Source organism: Salvelinus alpinus, chromosome 18 (genome assembly GCF_045679555.1).
Source record: "Salvelinus alpinus chromosome 18, SLU_Salpinus.1, whole genome shotgun sequence".
NCBI lineage: Eukaryota > Metazoa > Chordata > Actinopteri > Salmoniformes > Salmonidae > Salvelinus > Salvelinus alpinus.
In genome coordinates, this window is record NC_092103.1 from 33461450 (window position 1) to 33479496 (window position 18047).

Below are 18047 nucleotides of genomic sequence, written 5' to 3' on the forward strand. Positions count from 1 at the left end.
GTCTGTGGTAATAGACAATGTGGCTTTCAGGGTTTGTGAGGGTCTGTAAGGGTCTGTGAGGGTCTGTGTCAACAGATGGTGTGGCTGTAAGGGTCTGTGGTAATAGATAATGTGTTTGTAAGGGTCTGTAAGGGTCTGTGGTAATAGATCATGTGGCTGTAAAGGTCTGTGTCAATAGATGGTGTGGCTGTAAGGGTCTGTAAGGGTCTGTGGTAATAGATCATGTGGCTGTAAAGGTCTGTAATGGTCTGTTGTAATATACAATGTTGCTGTAAGGGTCTGTGGTAATAGATTATGTGGCTGTGAGGGTCTGTGGTAAAAGATAATGTAGATGTCAAGGTCTGTGGTAATTGACAATGTGGCGTTCAGGGTTTGTGAGGGTCTGTGAGGGTCTGTGTCAACAGATGGTGTGGCTGTAAGTGTCTGTGGTAATAGATCTGTGTCTGTAAGGGTCTGTAAGGGTCTGTGGTAATAGATAATGTGGCTGTAAGGGTCTGTAAGGGTCTGTGGTAATAGATACTGTGGATGTAAGGGTCTGTGGTAATAGATAATGTGGCTGTAAAGGTCTTTGTCAATAGATGGTGTGGCTGTAAGGGTCTGTGGTAATAGACAATGTGGCTGTAAGGGTCTGTGAGGGTCTGTAAGGGTCTGTGAGGGTCTGTGTCAATAGATGGTGTGGCTGTAAGGTTCTGTAAGGGTCTGTGGTAATAGATAATGTGGCTGTAAAGGTCTGTGGTAATAGACAATGTGGCTTTTAGGGTTTGTGAGGGTCTGTAAGGGTCTGTGTCAACAGATGGTGTGGCTGTAAGGGTCTGTGGTAATAGATAATGTGTTTGTAAGGGTCTGTAAGGGTCTGTGGTAATAGATCATGTGGCTGTAAAGGTCTGTGTCAATAGATGGTGTGGCTGTAAGGGTCTGTAAGGGTCTCTGGTAATAGATACTGTGGATGTAAGGGTCTGTAAGGGTCTGTGGTAATAGATACTGTGGATGTAAGGGTCTGTAAGGGTCTGTGGTAATAGATCATCGCCTCATTGTGTTCCCACAGGAATGTGTCGGAATCTGTTTAATTAATTAGTGAGCTCCTTGTTAGCTAACCACTAGTGTGTGTGTGTGTGTGTGTGTGTGTGTGTGTGTGTGTGTGTGTGTGTGTGTGTGTGTGTGTCACTGTTAGCCAGGGTCTTAGACCTTTAACTGGGCTCTGATAGATGGGTCTGTACTATAAAGCCTCAGGACAAAGACTCCTCACAGGGACTTAGGTCAGACTGATCTGAAGGCACAAGAAATGGAGACCATTTTCAAAATGCAATTACTGTTCAAATCAGTAAGATAAAATCCAATAGGATGACTTTAACACCAAGTGTAATGTCAAAAGGTCAGATAGTCAGGATAATCTTCAAACTAATGATATTTCTATGTGTCCAGTAGAGTAACTCACTATACCATCATAGTGAGCACTGATCTTCATAGTTTTCATCCCTTATTCATTTTCAGAAGCAGCACAATATTCTGGTTGGTTTACTGTTCAATATTTACAGTAGTTGTTATTTTCAAAAGGCCACAGTTATTCAACAGCTAGGCGAGATGGGAAAATCTGTTGGATTCATTGGATAAAATTTCAATCCTTCCATTTTTTCCATTATCATTGTGCAGGAGAACATTATGGAAATCCTGAGAGAGTGAACAATCTCAAAGGCCCTGTGTAAGGGGGAAGAACCGTCCTCACTTGGATGTGAGGTAGAGAAATCAGACTTCTGATAGCTCTGAGCAAGATATGGAGGATTTTTTAGATCAAATACGTTTTGTTTTTGAAGGTGAGATATTGATTTCCTGGATACTATTCTAGTGTGGAATATGAGAGTTCTGTAACATGGGATCGTGTACAGACCCAGAATGCACTAGTAATCTATACCGCCAAATGCAGTGCATTAAATAGTAATGAATGATGTATTGTGAATAGAGATCCATAGAACGTAGGAAGGTGAGATATAATGTTGAAGTTTGGAGGGAAATCAACCCCCTGAGAGGGAAGTCAACATTTGCATCCCAAATGGAACCCTACCCCCTTTAAAGTGCACTACTTTTGACTAGACCCATATGGGCCCTTGTCAAAAGTAGTGTACTAAATAGGGAATAGGTTGCCATTTGGGACGTAGTCCATCTGTGAATCCTGCTGACCTATCATACAACATACACCTCTAACAGGACAGGAGCAGTGAATTATGGGGCCTGTCTGGGACCACAGAGGGGTACATTGTTGGCAATATGTCAGGTAAGATCTGGCCCTGTGGTGGGTGGGGGTATCCACCCATCTGTGCAGAGTATCCACCTCTCTGTCTTCTTAACAAGAGACTGTGATTCTACGGTGGCTCACGTGTGGTGAATAACAGGAGAAGGTAATAAGTCGATCGATGGAGAGAGATTGTGCTCTGGTCGCATAACAGTAAACAATTCAGCAGCTTGTATCACTGATAGTTACTATAGAGATATCCATTAAACAGGCTATTCAAATAGAAGCATCCATTCTAGTGTATATTCAACAAGTGACCCTCATCGTAGGCTGTAATATTTCCGGTTCAGATCAGTGTGCATGTATGTATATTAAACCAGTGAGGTATAACAGTTGAAACCTGTGAGACGTATAGACACAAACAGACATCGGCTAACACATGAGCAGTGAAATACAGATGAATATGTGCATCTCTCATCGCTCCCTCCCCTCTATCCCTCTATCCCCTGCTCCTCTGATGACAAGTCGTGCTGTAATGAGTGTTGTAAAGATTTTTCAGATCGATGCTCCAATCCGTCAGCCATGGGCTCTGAGCTGTGATTCACACGCTGTTGACGCGGCCCCCGGCGCTCAATAGATAGAGAACACACCGATTATTTTTCTCTCTCCTAGGCGAGAAGGGCCAGACTAGGCTGGTGTAGATGGTGGGGGGGTTGAGGTGGGGGGATCTTTGTCTGGGGACACTGATTAACTGGGAAAGAAGGACAAGCAAGGCCTCACATCGCTTCGAAACAGGAACAGCCTTGAGAGGAATGGGAGGTGTGTGTGTGGTGGGTACAGAGGCTGTGTTTACTTTCTCACAGGTAGCAGCTAGGCCTCATGATATCATGAGGTATCAAAGAAAGAGAGAGAGAGAAGGAGAGAGAGGGGGAGAAAAAGAGCCTGTCATATTGCTGATGTCACATTTAGTTGTATGGTATTTACTCAGTCAATGTCAGATCCCATCAAATCATGCTGTGCGTTATCAATCAAATTCAGCCGAGAAAGCCGGAATCATCTTGTATTTAGGATTAGAGAATAAACACAATCTCTGTAACAGAGATGGATTCACACAACTCTCTGGAGCTGAGTCTTATTGCTGGGTTTCTGCTCAGAGCCCTGTCCCCCTGAGAGTCTGGAACTGGGTCTTACCGTTGGGTTTCTGCTCAGAGCCCTGTCCCCCTGAGAGTCTGGAACTGTGTCTTACCGTTGGGTTTCTGCTCAGAGCCCTGTCCCCCTGAGAGTCTGGAACTGGGTCTTACCGTTGGGTTTCTGCTCAGAGCCCTGTCCCCCTGAGAGTCTGGAACTGGGTCTTACCGTTGGGTTTCTGCTCAGAGCCCTGTCCCCCTGAGGGTCTGGAACTGGGTCTTACCGTTGGGTTTCTGCTCAGAGCCCTGTCCCCCTGAGGGTCTGGAACTGGGTCTTACCGTTGGGTTTCTGCTCAGAGCCCTGTCCCCCTGTGGGTGTGTAGAGGTACCCGGTGACACCGGTGACCCCCGCCCAGTCCTGGGGTGTGTGTGTGTCAGGGTGGAGTTGGAGTGTCTGTCCGTGGCTGGAGCGGGCCATTAGGGTGTTCAGGCTGTTGTGGGCTCGAGGGTCATCTCCGTACCCCAGGGACCCCCCTCTCTGCTGCTGCTGCAGGTGGTGGTGCACATGGCGGTTGTTGAGCCCCATTGCCGTGGTGACCGCTGCCTCGTTGACAAAAACTGAGCCGCCGTTGTCAAGATGGCCTCCAGGCTGGCCAGGAAGTGAGTCCTATGGGAGAAGAACATAGACAGAATGCCACGTTAACAGAACACTGAGCATGAAGGACGACCATGACAAGAGCATTAACGTAAACATACAGAGAAACCATAACACTAAGACAAGAGTTAGCTATGGGCAACAGTATAACCATTGCTACGTATCAGACATAGTCAAGTAGCCACAGTGGCTATTTACAATAATGGTTTATTCAGCTAATCCATTGCCCAAAAAATTGAATTGTCATCAAAAATATTATTTGAGAGTTGTAATCCATATTTTCAGTGTGAAGTATGCCAATTCATATTATATTTCCTCTAATTAACAAAAAAGATCACTGCTGCAGTGGAGCTGGGCTACCTCTGCTTGGCAAGGTGCTTTAAAGCCCATCCTCCTGCCAGAAAGACCTTCTCATTAAAGAGGATCTGACAGAGGACACAGGATCTGTCTCTGACCCCCTGACCCTCTGGCTGGGGCTAAATGTTAGCAGGGTAACACTAAACACTACATCCATACTGATCAGCTTTGACACAGATTAAATCAATGGGGTAGGATAACATCTTACCTGGGCTGGACATAGCATACAGAAGAGAAGTACGTAGATGAGAGAGAAAGAGGAGGAGAGTGAGGCACATATGAGACCCCCCTCCCATTCCACTATATACAGGTTGAATCATCCCACCTGCTGAACCTCACAACACAAGCTCAACCCCACGGAGACCTAGGCCAGGGGGTAAATGGTCTACATTCATGAGGTCGTTGGTTTTAACATACACCCTCCCCATAAGGTCCTGTAGAGAGGCAGGCAGAGGGCAGAGTATAGGAACACTGTTCTATTTATACTATCTCTCTCCCTCTCTCTCTCTCCCTCTCAATTCAATTCTATTGACTTTATTGACATGGCAAGTTCATTATTACTTACATTGTCAAAGTATACATATCGAAAAATAAAAATACAATACAAATATATATTTATATATATATAAAATATATATATATTTATATATAAATAAATGGTGGGACCAAAAGCAATAATAATAGTAGTAGTGGACCTGGGATTACCATTAACAACAACAATATTAATCAGAACAACAATACATTAAAGCAATGGTAGTAGACCAGTGTCAACATGACTGAGAAGACACATGACATGGTATGAAAGACAAAACGGGAAATATTATCGACATTACTTTGCACTTTTCACTGGTTGTCCCTCAGGTTGTGGCACGAGGAGGCACGAGGACACATATTTGGCTGCCAAAATCTCTCTCTCTCTCTCTCTCTCTCTCTCTCTCTCTCTCTCTCTCTCTCTCTCTCTCTCTCTCTCTCTCTCTCTCTCTCTCTCTCTCTCTCTCTCTCTCTCTCTCTCTCTCTCTCTCTCTCTCTCTCTCTCTCTCTCTTCTCAGCTTGGGGGCATATTTCACTGCAGGCCCGATCCACTCGCTTTTCAAACAAAGTGTCGATATGAATAATTAAAGTCTTTTGGAGAGGATTGATTGGTTTGCGGCGTTCGCATGCTTTTAATTATTTTGTCGCTGGAGCTTTTATTCTCTGCGTTTTAATTATCATCAATCATGAAGTTGTTTATTAGCGAGCGGAGTTGCTGAGCGTTGAGACAGATGACGCTGAAATTGCTCTCATTACCACAGGTCGTATATCAAGGGCCTGGATGGAGCTGCACTGTGTGACTGAGTGGGCCACCGTAGCTTTGGCTGCTGGCTACACTTTGTCCTGGGAGAGAGAGGCACTTCTCAATAATGAACTTCTAACCCAGGGAGAAACATGACCTTGGTTTACACACACATATGCACAGGCAGGTTGACGTTTATTGTCATGAATCTTGCCCTGGAGGCAGAACTGAGTGATTTCCTCTAGATGGGCCAGCTGCAAAGTCAAAATTGGCTATATCGTAAAAATGTATGAAAACAAATGTGTTTTTTAAAGTGGAACTGACAGTGTTTAAACTACTTTGCAGATATGAAACAAACAGACAATCATAATATCAGTAAAATATAAAAATTTCCCAGTTTGGGAATCCAGGCTGTATCCCAACCGGCCTTGATTGGGAGTCCCAAAGGGCAGCGCCCAATTGGCCCAGCATCGTCCGGGTTTGTAAATAAGAATAATAATTGTAAATAAGAATTTGTTCTTAACTGACTTGCCTAGTTAACTAAAGGTTCAATTTAAAAAAATAAAAACTTCATAAGAGGTTTTAAAAATAGGTTCTATTTGACTGAACAGTCCATGATGTACACTAAGGCATTGTTGGCAGAATAGATGGATGCAGTTAAATTAATGGTCAATATAATTCACCAATACATTTCTTGGTAGTCCCAAAAATATGTCTATCAGGTTGTAAATCACAGCGGGCCTGGTACATTGTTTGCTGCCTCCATTCAGGATGCACTGTTTCAGTTTCAATGACTCAATATTTTGGACAAAAACAGATGAATGTAACTAAGACTGGGAATGTCAATACAATCAAACTAGCAAGGGCAATGATCACAAGTCAGTCATAACAGGGCTAATAGGCTAGCATATCTATTTATGTAGCAAGCTAAAAACATGGAGCCTAACGTTAGCCAGCTAGCTAGCTGCTAGGAGGATGTCATGCCATTGGAGGAGAAAGTGAGTGACTCATATCGTTTTTCGGTGGCTATACACATCTAGAGATGCAGGTGTCATTTGGTTAGCTAGCAATAACTTGAATGACTGTTATCCAGTTAGCATATCTCTTGCCTTTGCAAATTCACTCTGACTATCTACTCTGAGTGTGCCAGAGCACAAAATAACTGCTGAATTTACGAACGCGCAACACCCACTGAATATGCCGGTGTCAGTAAATGTAGGCAAACAAGTAATAGTTAGTCACGAACACTCTAGATAACATGTAAACAACCTTACCAGCTCTGCTACGGCGAGTAAAATGGTCAGATTGAGGTGTTCTCTCATTTGTGTCTGGAAGTAGCAAGCTAGCTAACTTTAGCCAGTTAGATTGGGTGCTTGGTTGGGACATGCATACATTGGCAGGCAAGCTAAAAAAGGACGAGTAGGCTACAATTCCCCACTGTTTATCAGTGCAATTTTGACGGCCAACTAGCTGAAAAGGTTTGAGAGGGTTTCTCTAATGTTCCTTCGTTAGATTTTGGCTCATCTTGCTCTGGCTAGCATTAGTTGTTGATCTTGTTGTTGTTGATGTGCATAACTGAGAGAGAGAAAGTCTACCTCTTCATGGATGTTTGATCAATAGAACTGTAAAGTTCCCAAATGTAAGAGGACTCCCGTGGTATTTCCATACTTGCAGAAATCCATTCAGGTGTATTTTGTGGCTTTTGGCAAATGCGTTCTAATGATCTAAAGTCGCGCTGTTGTTACTACCTGTAAACACACAGTCCAGTTCAAAGTGAATGATGGCAGGCCCGTGTGGAAAATGGCTTGTTTGTATAAAGGCCTACTGTAGCTCTGATTGGCTATAGCTCACCGGTCTGTGTAGACTCAGGTCTAGGACGAGACAGATGTTTTTATTAGATTGAATTTACTGCAGTGTCTATTAATTGTCCAAACTCTCGGTCGCTTTCCCGCCACTCTATTGCTGTAGAATTTTCACAAATGCCATAGTATAAGTAATTCTCAAACATTCTAAGAATATATGAAAACGTGAAAATGACCATATCAGATTTTTTTTTTTTTAAGTGTCATATTCTTCCTGGGGGTGTATGTGGACAGATTTTAATAAGATTTCATTTGCTAAAATGCTGTCAGTTCTACTTTAAGGTTAGGGTTAGGCATTATGGTTAGCTGTGTGGTTAAGGTTAGGGCTAAGGTTAAGGTTTAAAACACAGTAGGCTGCTGATAATAATGGCCGGAACTGAGCAAATGGAATGGCATTAAAAACCTGGAAACCATGTGTTTGATATATTTGATACTATTCAACTGATTCCGCTCCAGTCATTACCATGAGCCCGTCCTCCACAATTAATGTGCCACCAGCCTCCTGTAGTTTATAATCAGATTTTATGACTTTGTGGCTGTGCCAGCTTGTGACCACTCTGCAGAGCTGCCTCCAGGGCAAGATTCATGACAATAAATGCCCACCTGCTATACACACCCTTATTGTATATTTACTCTCAGCATCTCGCATTCACACTCATGCAGTGAGTATTAGCTACAGGCTAGGAGGCCTTCTGTGAGAACCCACTCACCCCCCTCACACACACCTGATGACAGCGGTCCAGCGGTATGACCATGACAGGCAGGCTCCTCTGTCGGCTGTGTCTCCAGCTCTGCAGCAGGTTCTGTTGGGTCTCCAGCCTCTCCCTCTCCTTCTCCACATTCATCTGACTCTCTCTCAGCCTCTCCAGGCTCTGCTGGTACTCCCCCAGCTGCTCCTCCAGCTCTTCCCGCTCCTGTTTCAGCCTCTCAGCCTCCAGGTGGCACTGTCTCTCCCTCTCCTCCAGTCTGCTCTCCAGCTCCCCCTGTTGGCTGTGGCGTGCCTGGCACTCCCTCTCCCACCGCTGTCTCTCCTGGAGGTAGGGAAAGGTTCAACAGAATCCATTAGTTGATGGTTGCTTGGGCTGCGATAAATCATTTAATAAAAATATATTTTTTAAACTAATAAATCCTGGCAAAGTACAATAAGAGGTGAGTGTGCATAGTAGATATACACTACCGTTCAAAAGTTTGGGGTCACTTAGAAATGTCCTTGTTTTTGAAAGAAAAGCAAAAAAAATTATGCCTAGAAGGCCAGCATCCCAGAGTCGCCTCTTCACTGTTGATGTTGAGACTGGTGTTTTGCGGGTACTATTTAATGAAGCTGCCAGTTGAGGACTTGTGAGGCGTCTGTTTCTCAAACTAGACACTCTAATGTACTTGTCCTCTTGCTCAGTTGTGCACCGGGGCCTCCCACTTCTCTTTCTATTGTGGTTAGAGCCAGTTTGCACTGTTCTGTGAAGGGAGTAGTACACATCGTTGTACGAGATCTTCAGTTTCTTGGTAATTTCTCGCATGGAATAGCCTTCATTTCTCAGAAGAAGAATAGACTGACGAGTTTCAGAAGAAAGGTCTTTGTTTCTGTCCATTTTGAGCCTGTAATCGAACCCACAAATGCTGATGCTCAAGATACTCAACTAGTCTAAAGAAAGCAGTTTTATTGCTTCTTTAATCAGAACAACAGTTTTCAGCTGTGCTAACATAATTACAAAAGGGTTTTCTAACTAGCCTTTTAAAATGCTAAACTTGGATTAGCTAACACAACGTGCCATTGGAACACAGGAGTGATGGTTGCTGATAATGGGCCTCTGTACGCCTATGTCAGTGGTTCTTAACCTTGTTGGAGGTACTGAACCCCACCAGTTTCATATGCGCTTTCACCGAACCCTTCTTAATTGGAAAAATAAAATATGATTTTTTCAAATTCAAAACATAGGTATATATTTTACTGGTGCACAAAATGAACCGTGCATCAACATCAACACTGTGTGTTCAAAGAACAAAATCATCAAAACATGATTTTCACACAAAAACAAAAACATAATAATGAATATTTACTGCAAATCAGTGTGACTTCTGCTGTTGCCTTTCAGAGACCAGTTCAGAAATGCGCGGCTTCACCTTGGCAAGTGCCACTCTCATGTCATTTTCGCAACAAAGTCTGTTCCTTTTCTTCGTTTTTATGTCCAGCATCCTCGAAAAGGATTGCTCGCAAAGATATGTTGTAACAAACGGTATGAAAATCTCCAGAGCTTTCTTAGCAATAACAGGGTACGTTACCATTTGTTGACACCAAAACGTTGAAAGCGTTGTTGTTCTGAAGAGTTGCTGTTGAACCTGGCTCTGCTGAATTTCAATGATTTCATCGAGGTATTCATCATTGACATCTGTTGTCTCAACACTAAACGTGACCGGCTGTCTCACCCATGCTGGATATGACTCTCTTGTAGGGAAGTATCCGTCGAGAGACTTTGCAAGCTCATCTAAGTGCGTGGCAATTGCTTGCTTCAGTTCCGCGGGTACAGAAATGTCTCCGATTCCAGATACATCTTCGATCTTACTTACACAGTCGTCCAGCAGGGGAAAGTTTGCGAAGTTATCGTTCTCTGTTCGTCGTTTCCATAACGGTAGCTTTTTTTAAAAAGCCTTCAGGTTTTCCTCCGCTTCGATGATGTTGACTCCACCGCCCTGCATCTTTTGATTGAGATGATTGAGAGCTGCGAAGATATCAGCCATGTACGCTAAAATGAGAATGAACTCAGAATTTTTTAAGCAATCTGCATGACAATGTTGGTGCTCTTGCAAAAACAGGGCTAATTCCACACGCACGGCAAAAACACGATTCAGCACCTGTCCGCGGGATAACCACCGAACGTTAGAATGGTACAGAAGTACCTCGAATTCAGAGCCCATTTCTTTACACAGCTCACTGAAGATGCGGTGCCTCAGAGCACTAGTTCGCACATAGTTCACGCATTCCACTACAATTTTTAATTCTTCTGCCAGTTTTGGAGGCAAGGTTTTTGTTGCCAACGCATGCCTGTGCAGAATAGAATGCGTAACAATGATGTGTGGTGCATCGGCTTTCACTAGCGCACCAAAACCAGACTTTCTTCCCAGCATGACTGGAGCGCCGTCTGAACAGACTGCAGAAACCATATCCCACGAAAGATTGTTGTCTTTGAAGAAGTCATCCACAAGTTTCTTCACATCGGCTGCCTTAGTTGTTGTTGTAAGAGGCTTACAAAATAAAAAATCTTCCTTTATCACGTCGTCTTTCACATAGCGCACCAAGCTGGCTTAGATTGGAAACGTCTGTGGTCTCGTCGAGTTGAAGGCTGAATTTTGCCGGGCTTGAAATCAGATCTGCAACTACTTGAGCCAAGATGTCTTTGCTCATGTCCTCTATTCTGTCGCTGATGGTGTCATTTGAAAGAGGAATTTGGGATAACTTAACTTCAGCCTCTTTTCCCAGCATGATATTCGCCATCTTCAACACAGCTGGTTTTATGAGTGTTTCACCAATGGTGTGTGGTTTGCCCTGCTTTGCGATCAGGTAAGCAACTTCGTACGATGCTGTGAGGATCGGTTTGTTGATGGGTACAAAGCCGAGAACAGGCAGAGTAGCCTTTTCATCGAATCTGGCTCTCTTCACCTTGAATTCAGCGAGCGTTGTGTTCTTGTATTCTCCATCTCCATGCAGCTTAAGGAAGTGTTCTCTTAGTTTTGCCGGTGCTAAACTAGAATTGCTCAACTTGGCATTGCAAATCATGCAGTTAGGACGCTGACTCCCATCACGTTCCGTTATACATGTGAATCCATATTGTACATATACGTAAGTATGAAGGGATTAAAATATTAAGAAAGAAATCACAAAACGTACCATCACGACAGTCACAAGTCGACTACTGAGCGCACCAAATTCCCTGCAGCACAGATAGGCCAAGCGATGTAGCGTGATCACCTGCAGCCAATGATGGCCAAGCGGGGCGTGTCATCACGAATCATGAGTCGGATGTGTGTCTTGACCTCCGCCGAACCCCTGAGACTGACTCACCGAACCCCTGGGGTTCGATCGAACCCAGGTTAAGAACCACTGGCCTATGTAGATAGCCGTTTCCAGCTACAACAGTCATTTGCAACATTAACAATGTCTACACTGTATTTCTGATCTATTTTATTTTATTTTAACGGACAAATTTGTTTTAGCTTTTCTTTCAAGAACAAGGACATTTCTAAGTGACCCCAAACTTTTGAACGGTAGTGTATGCTTACTTATTTACTGTGGGGAGAAAAAACGCTACACATAAAATATCAGTTAAATTTGCCATTTTCGATAATGTGATTCCCTTATTTTGGAATCGATAAGGTCGCCCTAAATTGATTAATCAAATCATTGATTAATCTAACTCATCCTACCTGGTGCAGCCTGCCCTGCAGCCGTACCGCTGCCGCCACCTCCTCACGGCGCTTCTCCAGGTTACGCTGCTTCTCCTGCTCCTGCAAAGCGTTGCCACGGAGACATGGGGTGTGTGGTCTCGGAGAGCGGGGGGAGTGGCGGTCACTCTCATGGAGGAGGAACTTCTGAACCTCGTAGAAACTGTCTTGGATGGTTACCGCCGCCTGCAGAGAGGAAACAAATATGTGACGATAGCGTGACTGACTGACTGGCTGGCTGAATGGCTGACTGACTGACTGACTAACTCATTGACTAGCTGGCTGGCTGACTATCTGACTACTTGGCTGGCTGGCTGGCTGACTGACTGGTTGGCCGGCTGGATGGCTGACTGACTGGTTATCCGGCTGGATGGTTGACTGATTGACTGGTTGGCCAGCTGGATGGCTGACTGATTGACTAGCTGGCTGGATTGCTGACTGACTGGTTGGCCAGCTGGATGGCTGACTGATTGACTAGCTGGCTGGATGGCTGACTGACTGACTCATTGACTGACTAACTGACTAACTCATTGACTTGCTGTCTGTCTGACTAGCTGACTACCTGGCTGGCTGGCTGACTGACTGGTTGGTCGGCTGGATGGCTGAATGACTAGCTGGCTGGCTGGCTGACTAACTGACTAGCTGGTTGGCTGACTGGTTGGCCGGCTGGATGGCTGAATGGCTGACTTATTGTCTGGTTTGCCGGGTGGATGGCTGACTGACTGACTAGCTGGCTGGATGGCTGACTGACTGACTGATTGACTCATTGACTGGCTGTGTAGCTGGCCAACTGGCTGGCTGGCTGGCTTCTGACTGACTGGGATCAACGCAGCCATGCAAATGGGTCCACACTGGGCCAACCGTTGATGGCCATGTGTGGCTCCAAGCCAAGGTTAATGGGGGCAATAGAAGCAGGTGATTTGAATACCAAAAATGGGTCAGTCGACATTGTGACAGTCAACGGCAAACCAAATACTCACTGGTACTTTAAGGCTGATCTACATACTGTTAGGCCAAGCAGGCCTAGAACACATGTATAGACTGCATACAAACACATACCAATATACAAGACATGTCACTATGTACAGTAGGCTACACACACCGCAAACACACACGCTTCACATTACTAACACAAACACATACTGTGCACACACCAAACAGAATAGACTCCATCTACATCAACACATCAAATGCTCCCTGTGCAGAGCAGGAGAAAAGTCTTTCTCTCCTCTGGTCTCTCTCCCACTAAGAATAGGATAATTGGGTTCCTCTCTCCAGCAGCTTACTGCCTGGCTGTCTGGCGCTTCAAGCTTCAGACAATCCAGCTGATTGTTGGATCTCTGTTTACAGAAGCTGTGGTGCAGCCAGGCAAATACATCCACACACGCATGGACGCACGTGCGGGCACATACACACACACACACACACACACACACACACACACACACACACACACACACACACACACACACACACACACACACACACACACACACACACACACACACACACACACACACACACACACACATACTAAGACTTAATCTTGATTAACCTGAATGTGGCACTAAAACAGGATATATTTGTTCCTGCTGAGAAGACACTGGGTCTGTGTGTCGAATGGAAATTAGTGGCTGAGATGAGATACACAGGGTGTGCTTGTGTGTGTGTGTGTGTGTGTGTGTGTGTGTGTGTGTGTGTGTGTGTGTGTGTGTGTGTGTGTGTGTGTGTGTGTGTGTGTGTGTGTGTGTGTGTGTGTGTGTGTGTGTGTGTGTGTGTGTGTGTGTGTGTGTGTGTGTGTGTGTGTGTGTGTGTGTGTGCGTGCGTGCGCGTGCGTGCGTGCATGTGTGTCTGTGTGTGTGATGCACCTCCCATAGGGATGAGCTCACCTGTAGACTATAGAGTAACTGGGTCAAGCTTTGGACACTGTGTGACACCTGTTATTGAGGAAGACAACCACAGTTAACACATGATAAACAGTAGCTAATAGTCAGGCTTTCATCTCACTTTATGAGGATCTTCTCATGACTTCATCCTTGCACAAATAACATTCCCTCTATAAGAACCCTCGATAAAAAACGGTATACAAATAAATGGAATGGTTCTAGTACTTCATTGTTAGTGAGTGAGAATGTTGAGTTTCACTCTCCTACAGATGTAGGATCTTAATTTGAGCCAGCTTGCTAGAGCAGGAAAATAATCCTACAGCAACAGGAAATGTCAATTATTATGTGGATTATAACTAATGGAGTTGATACATTTTTCGTAAGAGAAAATAAAGTATGACATTTAAAAGTTGAACATACAAACTTCAGAAGCCTTTTTAAACCTTACACTACAAATTCTCATGCAACAGGGTGATCAAATTACAATCCTACATCGGTAATATGTTGCACTCTCCTAGATGGCCGAACCTGCATAGGACGCTATTGGCTTCCTCCAGCATTACACTCCAGTCATGGTTCCATGTAATGGTGAGACTGCAGTATAGTCTCCTCTCATCACAAGGCACATTTTCTAAGTAGAGTCCATTTGTCTGAGGAGTCTATGTGATAGTGTACATATAGCACCACCTTGTGGTCCGATAGTGTATGTATACCCACTCTGTTACCTCACAGCTTCCAGTCAATACTTATTTTTCTTATCACAGTTCTTTACCTCACAGCCAGGGCACACATTAAGATGCTAACGATAGCACAAACGTGTCTGAGGAAATTGGGATATAATTCTCTACATCTATTTTTAATGAGATGGTACCTTTGAAAGCTAAATGGACTTTCTCCTGTATTATTAAGATATTAATAATTTATCACATTAAGGCTGAAATGTAATTCTAATAGATGGTGTTAAATTATTCAAACAACTGTTGGGATTGTTGAGCCACCATGAGAAGTGAAGGAGGAAGGTGAGAAGTCAAGGCCAAAATGAACACTGAACGTAGTACACACTTCAGCAGCTCAAGACTACAACAAGCCTATGGCTCCAACTGCAAAGCCCATTGGTATTTGAACCTCTTGGTGTGATGGCTACGGTGTTGGACTGACAGTCACAGAGACCAGGGTTGAAGCCCTGTCGGGTTAGCCCGGAATTCGCTACAATATCTATGGTATATAGCTAAAACAACCCCGCATAGGAGACCTACCTTAAGGTTGATATTATTAGTCAGGGACTGCAGTACAAGGACCTGTGAGGCTGACTCCCCATCCCTGGTATTAGGGTCCCCAAGAGAGGCCTCCGCATCTGAGGGGGTGTCCAGGGGGGTAGGAGGGCAGGCTGGGGACACAGGGTGGGACAGGGGGTCCCTGGGAGGGCTGCAGGGGCTGAAGGGGGAAAAGGTCAGCGAGGACAGAGTGGTCCTCAGGTTCTCAGCTGGAGAGAGAGGGGGGGGGGGGGGGGGGGATACCCACAGACAGACAGACAGACAGAGTAAGACATTGGACACTCTACAACAGGAAATGGACAACATGTTCAAGAAGCTAACGATGGTCAGTGAGTCTTATAGTGAGGTAAATCGTCTCACCCTCTCTGAGCGCGGCAGTAAGCAGTACTGCAGCCTGGGGCACCTCCTCTGGGTTTGGCTGGACCAGTAGGTGTGGCTCAGGGTGTGGTTCCTGGGCCTCACCCCTCAGGGCAGACAGTTCAGCATAGATCTGTAGCTTCTCCTCCAGACTGGAGCATATCTGATAATCCTGACTGGATAGGGTCTCTGGTAGATAACACATTAATACACTATCATTAATAAACTATCATTAATAAAGTCATTAATCATGAATAAACAGACTAGAACAGATCTGATTGTCCGGACTGGACAGGCTCTCTGGTAGATAACACATTAATGTCCTACCCTGGAGATCAATTCAATCTCCACTGAGTTAGGTTCATCTGATTTTAGTTTTGTTTGCCTCTCATGTGGAATGATCTCCAAAAGTCCTTGAAGTTGGTGGAGTAATATGTTTGTTTCATATGATTGTGTTTTGCTTTTCGTGTTGTGTGTCTGCTTTTCATGTGTTCTGTAATTGACATGTGTATATAGACATGTATAGTGTAATTGCTGTTTATTGATGTGTTCATGCAGGGCTCTTCTGCAAAAGAGACCGTGGTCTTAGTATGACTCCCTGCTTAAATAAAGGTTAAACAAAATTAATAAACTATCATTAATATATCTGTAGCTTCTCCTACAGACTGAATCAGATTTGATGTTACTGACTGTACAGGTTCTCTGACACAACAACAAAACAGAAATACATCACAGTAGTAATACACAATCAACACACAATATCTCAGGCTCTGACAGAATAACAACACATACATTCAATAAATCACAATCAACACACAATATCTCAGGCTCTGATACAATAACACCACATACATTCGATAAATCATAATCAACACTCAGAAATCACACTGGAAAATCACAGTAGCAGCGGTAATGCCAGTCACCAACAGATATAGAAGTAAAGGGAATATGACAGACAAGCTATATTTGGGTTATGGATATAAATACCCTGTAGTTTGTGTATCTTCTGGACTCTGGCCTCAGCTGTTCTTCTCTCCTCTTCTGACTCGTTAGTGTTCTCCTCCTCTTCCTCTGGACAGCTGGACAGACAGTTTTAGGCACACAGACACATCCACACACAGAGAGAGAGAGAGAGAGAGAGAGAGAGAGAGAGAGAGAGAGAGAGAGAGAGAGAGAGAGAGAGAGAGAGAGAGAGAGAGAGAGAGAGAGAGAGAGAGAGAGAGAGAGAGAGAGAGAGAGAGAGAGAGAGAGAGAGAGAGAGAGAGAGAGAGAGAGAGAGAGAGAGAGAGAGAGAGAGAGAGAGAGAGAGAGAGAGAGAGAGAGAAAGAGAAAGAGAAAGAGAAAGACCCAACCAAATCATGAGAAAACAAAAAGATAATTACTTGACACATTGGAAAGAATTAACAAAAAAACAGAGCAAACTAGAATGCTATTTGGCCCTAAACAGAGAGTACACAGTGGCAGAATACCTGACCACTGTGACTGACCCACACTTAAGGAAAGCTTTGACTATGTACAGACTCAGTGAGCATAGCCTTGCTATTGAGAAAGGCCGCCGTAGGCAGACCTGGCTCTCAAGAGAAGACAGGCTATGTGCACACTGCCCACAAAATGAGGTGGAAACTGAGCTGCACTTCCTAACCTCCTGCCCAATGTATGACCATATTAGAGAGACATATTTCCCTCAGATTACACAGATCCACAAAGAATTCGAAAACAAATCCAATTTTGATCAACTCCCATATCTACTGGGAGAAATTCCACAGTGTGGCATCACAGCAGCAAGATTTGTGACCTGTTGCCACAAGAAAAGGGCAACCAGTGAAGAACAAACACCATTGTAAATACAACCCATATTTATGCTTATTTATTTTAACTTGTGTGCTTTAACCATTTGTACATTGTTACAACACTGTATATATATAATATAACATTTGTAATGTCTTTATTGTTTTGAAACTTCTGTATGTGTAATGTTTACAGTTAATTTGTATTGTTTATTTCACTTTTGTATAATATCTACCTCACTTGCTTTGGCAATGTTAACACATGTTTCCCATGCCAATAAAGCCCCTTGAATTGATTTGAATTGAATTGAGAGAGAGAGAGAGAGAGAGAGAGAGAGAGAGAGAGAGAGAGAGAGAGAGAGAGAGAGAGAGAGAGAGAGAGAGAGAGAGAGAGAGAGAGAGAGAGAGAGAGAGAGAGAGAGAGAGAGAGAGAGAGAGAGAGAGAGAGAGAGAGAGAGAGAGAGAGAGAGAGAGAGAGAAAAAGAGAGCTAGATAGCGACCCCCCACCCATACACTCCCCCCCCCCTCCCTCCCCTGACTGACCTCTCTACTGCCTCTCTGATTAGTCTCATCCAGGTGTTGCGTTCTTCTTTGGAGGAAGTGTGGACCTCGTACATCTCTGGCCCTGCGGCCGACGCACTGATCAGAAACATCCCTCTCTCCTCATTGGCTACCTCTCTGACGATCAGCTTCTGGAGAGAGATCACTGGGGGCTTCTGGTCCTGAGGAGCACAGACAGACAGAATGGGAGGATGACAGCATATTAGTAAAGGTAATGAAAACAGAGGGCCAACATTCACAGATGTAG

The 18047-nt window shown here is 44.3% G+C and overlaps 1 protein-coding gene across 2 annotated transcripts in view; it reads right to left on the minus strand.

Annotated features, from left to right (window-relative positions):
* The window catches only part of LOC139544212 (rho guanine nucleotide exchange factor 28-like), a 68296-nt gene that overhangs the window by 7853 nt on the left and 42396 nt on the right, over positions 1-18047 (minus strand). For both annotated transcript variants that reach the window (XM_071351080.1, XM_071351081.1), the window contains 8 exons: positions 17783-17961; positions 16440-16531; positions 15456-15641; positions 15078-15304; positions 13825-13872; positions 11918-12121; positions 8227-8532; positions 3694-4021 (listed from right to left, as the gene is read on the minus strand). In XM_071351080.1, coding sequence (XP_071207181.1) covers positions 3694-4021; positions 8227-8532; positions 11918-12121; positions 13825-13872; positions 15078-15304; positions 15456-15641; positions 16440-16531; positions 17783-17961 — 1570 coding nt within the window. The remainder of the gene's footprint in view (positions 1-3693; positions 4022-8226; positions 8533-11917; positions 12122-13824; positions 13873-15077; positions 15305-15455; positions 15642-16439; positions 16532-17782; positions 17962-18047) is intronic.